Source organism: Sminthopsis crassicaudata, chromosome 3 (assembly GCF_048593235.1).
Source record: "Sminthopsis crassicaudata isolate SCR6 chromosome 3, ASM4859323v1, whole genome shotgun sequence".
NCBI classification, from domain to species: Eukaryota; Metazoa; Chordata; class Mammalia; order Dasyuromorphia; family Dasyuridae; genus Sminthopsis; species Sminthopsis crassicaudata.
Genome location: NC_133619.1, coordinates 583,024,281 through 583,030,036, shown reverse-complemented (window position 1 = coordinate 583,030,036; position 5,756 = coordinate 583,024,281). Strand labels below are relative to the sequence as shown.

General features: G+C 34.8%; 1 protein-coding gene across 1 annotated transcript; it reads left to right on the top strand.

The window, feature by feature from the left end:
* Nucleotides 1–4,509: 4,509 nt before the first annotated feature.
* On the top strand, nt 4,510–5,469 carry LOC141562477 (olfactory receptor 51G2-like). Its single transcript, XM_074302506.1, has one exon. It carries the CDS (start codon nt 4,510–4,512, stop codon nt 5,467–5,469), a length of 960 nt encoding a protein of 319 aa, XP_074158607.1.
* The last annotated feature ends 287 nt before the right edge of the window (nt 5,470–5,756 follow it).

The following is a 5,756-nucleotide window of genomic DNA, read 5'->3' as shown; positions in this document are numbered from 1 at the left end:
GGAATTGTCTAGTTTTCTGAACAACAAGGAATGGATTTATGTGAGCTGGCCTTGCATGTTTACAACATAGGAACAAATGTGTGACTCGATTGTGAGAAGACATCCTTCAGAATCTGAGTGAGTCCTTAAAAGTTAGAGATGTAAAAATGAGCTCAGGAATGCAGAAGTAAATTTCTGATCTTGATTTGGCATTGGGGATAGAGATCTAAGAGACAGACCAGGACTTGGGTTGTTGAACATTTTTGCTATGATTTTTCATAAAAGCACACAAAGGCACAGTTAGGATACTTATCAAGTTCAAGGGAAACTTGACCAAAAGTGGTTCGCAGTTCAGTGTGAAAACCCTTAGTCTCCATGTTATATCAAATACAATAATCTCCCTCAACTTATTTACCACTTCATTCACATTTATTATAAAGGAAAATTATGGTTGTGTTCAGGAGAAATACTAAATTTGTCTCAAACCAGAAGCTGCTTATTATCTGAGAATTTCTGTCTCCCTTATTCCAGGGTTCAAAACTCCGTTGCTATCAGTCTCTCACATATTTTAGGAGAATTTATATTGAATTCTTTAAAGATATCTTCAAGATAAAACATCTCATTTATTTCCCCCAGAAAAAGACTAAAAACTAGGTAGGTTGTGACTTGGCCAAGAGTCAAAAAATAGCAAGTTATAAAGTCAGCATTCAAACTCAAATCTTATAGCAAATGCAGTATTCTTTCCACTCTGTCATCTTGGCCACTATAATTGCTCAATGAACACACTTTAGGGAAAGAATTTAGTAAAAGAACATTATATTAAACATGAGACAGAATGGAGAATAACTAAATCCCCAGAATTTAGGCCCCGATGAATAAACAGAACTATTTCCATCTTCATAGTCTGATCATAAGAAAAACAAAACAAAACAAAACAAAACAAAAAAAACCAAACAAACAAAAAAGCTATCTTTTGATGTTTAGTTTTTCTCCCATCTACTATTCAAAACACTGACTGGTGCTCTCCACATTGACTCCCTAGCAATGCAATACGGATTGCTATTCTCCTTTCATTTTTCTTTCTTTCTTATATAATACATTATACAGCCAAAGATTTTCCTCCTCTATAGAAATGGTTTGTTGTTCAGTCATTCAGTTATAATTTGACTCTTCATGCCCCTGTGAGGGATTTAATACTGTCCCTGAAATTTTCTCAGCAAAGATACTGGACTGATTTGGTATTTTCTTGTCTACTAGTTCACCATTTTTGAGGACTCTTTATTATGTCCTATCCATTTTGGGTAATCCTCTTGGAATGGCTCATGGTTTCACTGAGATGCACAAGCCCTTCTGTCACAACAAGGAAATGATCCAGGAGAGCATGTCAATAGTTGCCTTCTTCTATGATTTACCTCTCAGTCTGGTAAGGATAACATAAAAATATTAATTATTATTCCAGTGTCCTAGGCATACTCTTCGAATTTCCACTCCTCTCATTCATAATGATAATCATGGTGATGAGGATAATAACAATGCGACATAATAATTAGCATCAATATGTGTTTGCAAAGTTTTACATATGATATCTCATTTGATTTTCAAATTAACTCTATGTGGTAGGTGATTTTATTTTCCCAATTTAACAAATGAGGAATCTGAGGCAAAGTGCTTAAGTGGATTACTCAAAGTCACACAGTTTACAAATATCTGAGGTCTACTTCAAGTTCTGTTCTTTTCCAATTCAAGTCTTATATTTCTTCTATTGTGCCACCTATTTGCCCTCTCCCAATCTACAATAAATTATAGGCTCTAAAACTGAGTAATGTCTTCAGTTTTATAGATGATAATATAGGGTAATCCATTAACAGTGGATTAATATTCTACTACATTAATAGAGTTATGGTCTCAATAATAAGTATAATGGTAAAATATACAGCATACAGTTTTCTTTTTCATTTAGTCTTTAGACTCTACACTGTTAAAAGATCACCAGATTATCTAGGTTGTTCAGTCTTCAGAGGCAAAGGAACTAAAACATTTAATGTGGAAGTCAGAAGATTTGGGTTGAAGTACTATATTAGAGATTTGATAGTTGGGTCTATTACTTGGAGATGATTGTTGCATAGAAAATTTTGGTAAGCTTTCAGTGCTAAATAGATGTGATATTATTATTTTTGTTTTGTGTTAATTATTATTCTTATTGCCGTTGTTAGAAGTCTTGGGAAGATTACAGATTTTGTATGGTAAGGGATCTTTGTTAAAATTATGCAGCCTTTTATTTCTTTCTCATTTTTTCCTGTTTGATTTTATTATCTTTATGCAGCAAGATAATTGTATAAATATGTATGCATACATTGAATTAAACATATTTTACCATGTTTAACATATATTGGATTACTTGGCATCTAGAAGAGGGGATGGGGGAATGGGGGAAAGTTGGAATACAAGGTTTAGCAAGGGTTAATGTTGAAAAATTATCCATGCATATATTTTGAAAAGAAAAAAGCTTTAGTTAAAAAAGAAAAAAAATTATGCAGCCTTTCTCACTTTATACAGGACTTTAAATGTTTTCCCTTCTCATCTCTGCCTCTCAACTTCCCAGGTTTCCATTGAGTCTCAGCTAAAGTTCCATATCTGCAAGAAATGTTTCCTGTTACTTTTCAAACTCTTTTCCTTCTATCTGATATGACCTCCAATTTATCCTCATGAATTCAAATCCAACTTCAGACAATTAGTGGCTGTATGATGTTGGTCAAATTATTTAATCCTATTTCTTCAATTTTTTTCTATCTGTAAAATGATCCAGAGAAGGAAATGACAAAACCGCTCTAGTATCTTTGCCAAGAAAACCCCAAAATGGTCACAAAGAATTGGAAACAACTGAGTAACAACAACAAGAGGTCACAGGAAATAAACATACAGTGGTTTTTTTTTTTTTTTAATAAATGATGAGCTAGATGACATAGTGGATAGACCACTAGGCCTGGAGTCAGGAGTAAGGAAGATCTGATTTAAAATTCAGCCTTAGACACTCACTAGCTGTGTGTCACTGGGGAAGTCACTTTACTTCCTGTTTGCTTCAATTTCTCCATATGTAAAACAAAGACAAAGCACTTAGCTTTCAGGGATGCTAGAATAAAAAATGAAAATAAAAAAAAGATAAAAATAACAGAGTGTTTAGCTTAATGCCTGGCACAGAGTAAATATTATTGTTAGCTATTATATGCAAATTTGCTCTAAATCATTCCTTGTAATATAAATTCAGATTAGTTACAAACCTGAAGTTTTATCTTCTACCTATCAGGTTGGCAAATAATAAAATATTAAGTTAATTTGCTAAGACCTGTGGGAACATAAGAATAGCAATTTAAACTGTGAGGTTATATTTTTATAGAATGATGATAGATGAAAAGTTGAACTTTGAATTATATAAGAAAAGGGATTAAATTGTTCATATCTAATGACTTAGTGATTCCATGAGTGGATATATGCCCCCAAGGAAATCATAAACAAAAACTCAGTTTTTTAATAAAATATTCATAGCAATGTCCTTTAATTGTTAAATAAAAACACTGTGACAGGAAAAAATTCAGGAAGAATCAAGAAACATAAAGAACATAATCTAAACTTCTTGAATTAAACTTTAAACAAATTTAATCCTTAAACAACAGGTTTTGTTTCTTATTCATGCAGAACTACAAATAAGGCAAAAAAAAATTCAAACAGCTTTCTATATTAAAGGAATTTATAATGGGATCAAAAAGCTTATAATTGCTCTTATCAGCTGTTTAAGGATAAAATAAACCATTTAGCAAACTTTGTAACTCCAAAATATCAGTAGAAAAGTTTGGAGGAAATAAGGACAAAGAGAAAATAGAGGGGTAAATATAGCAGTGGTTAAATAGAAAACAGGAAATCAGAGCAACCAAATTCATATTAAAGTATACCTCAGTTTGCCTAAATTGTTCTGACTCAGTTTCCCTAATTGTCCTTCCTCAGTTTCTCTAATTGTTCTAATTGTCACACTTTCTGCAGAAGGACTTTCCTAGTGAGTCACAACAGGGGGAAACTTCTATTCCTTGTATCAATCTTCATGTTCCTGCAAGACTTTGTGGCAGCATAATCTAAACTTCTTGAATTAAACTTTAAACAAATTTAATCCTTAAACAACAGGTTGTTTCTTATTCATGCAGAACTACAAATAAGGCAAAAAAAAATTCAAACAGCTTTCTATATTAAAGGAATTTATAATGGGATCAAAAAGCTTATAATTGCTCTTATCAGCTGTTTAAGGATAAAATAAACCATTTAGCAAACTTTGTAACTCCAAAATATCAGTAGAAAAGTTTGGAGGAAATAAGGACAAAGAGAAAATAGAGGGGTAAAAATAGCAGTGGTTAAATAGAAAACAGGAAATTAGAGCAACCAAATTCATATTAAAGTATACTTTGCAGCCATTTTGTGTTTTTCATTTCCTTGTAGGAGTAATTACATGTATGACATGGGATTGCAGCTCTTTCCAGAAGCTCCATGGCAGACTTTAATATCAGTAGTGACCTATCTACCACATTCTACTTCATTGGGATTCCTGGTTATGAGGCACTACACCACTGGATCTCCATCCCTTTCTGCATCTTCTACCTGATTGGGATAGTGGGCAACTGTACCATCCTTCATATAGTCAGAACTGACCCAAGCCTCCATGAACCCATGTACTATTTCTTGGCCATGTTGTCTCTCACTGATATGGGCATGTCCCTTCCCACTCTTGTATCACTCTTCCGAGTCTTGTGGTCCATCTCCAGAGAGATTGAATTCAACACTTGTGTGATACAGATGTTCTTCATCCATACTTTCTCCTTCACAGAATCAGCTGTACTCCTGGCAATGGCCTTTGACCGCTATGTAGCAATCTGCCACCCCCTGAGGTATTCCACCATCCTTACCCCACAGCGCATAACCAAGATTGGAATAGCAGCTTTTCTCAGGAGTTCCCTTTCCATTATTCCCCTGATGATCCGTCTTGCATACTTCCCTTTTTGTCGCTCCCATGTCCTTTCTCATTCCTACTGTCTACATCAGGACATGATTCGCTTGGCTTGTGCTGATATTAAGTTTAATGTCATCTATGGATTGGTTTTGATCATTATTCTATGGGGATTTGATTCCCTGGGCATTCTGGTTTCTTATATCTTCATTCTCCGTTCTGTGCTGAGCATTGCATCACAGAAGGAAAGGCTCAAAGCTCTCAACACATGTGCCTCCCACATCTGTGCTGTCCTCATCCTCTATGTGCCCATGATTGGTCTGTCTCTTGTCCACCGTTTTGCAAAGCATGCCCCTCCCCTTGTCCACATTTTCATGGCTCACATTTACTTGTTGGTGCCTCCTGTGCTCAATCCCATAATTTACAGTGTGAAGACCAAGCAGATTCGCACAGGGATAATCCGTCTAGTTGTCCCTTCCAGGATTCACTCCACCTGGGGCTAGGTCATGCTAAAAATTTATTCCTATTCCATATGACGAATTATGATGCTGAGAAAGAAGGACTTAAATTATGTTTTCATTACCACTTTTCTCAGGAAAACTACATCACCTAGAGGAAGAGAAAAAAAAACTTGGAGGAGTCTTGTAGATTGCAATTCTGAAACACTCCAGTGTATCTACTTGTGACACAGGTATTCTGAGGAAAAAGACACATAAATCCAGGGTGATCAGTCCAGACTTTATTAGGGAACCCTGCAGTCAAATTTTGCATTAAGTAGCAAGAATGATAT

Excerpts from the sequence above, each read along its gene's own strand:
- LOC141562477 (XM_074302506.1), top strand. The coding sequence starts at position 4,510 with ATGGCAGACTTTAATATCAGTAGTGACCTATCTACCACATTCTACTTC.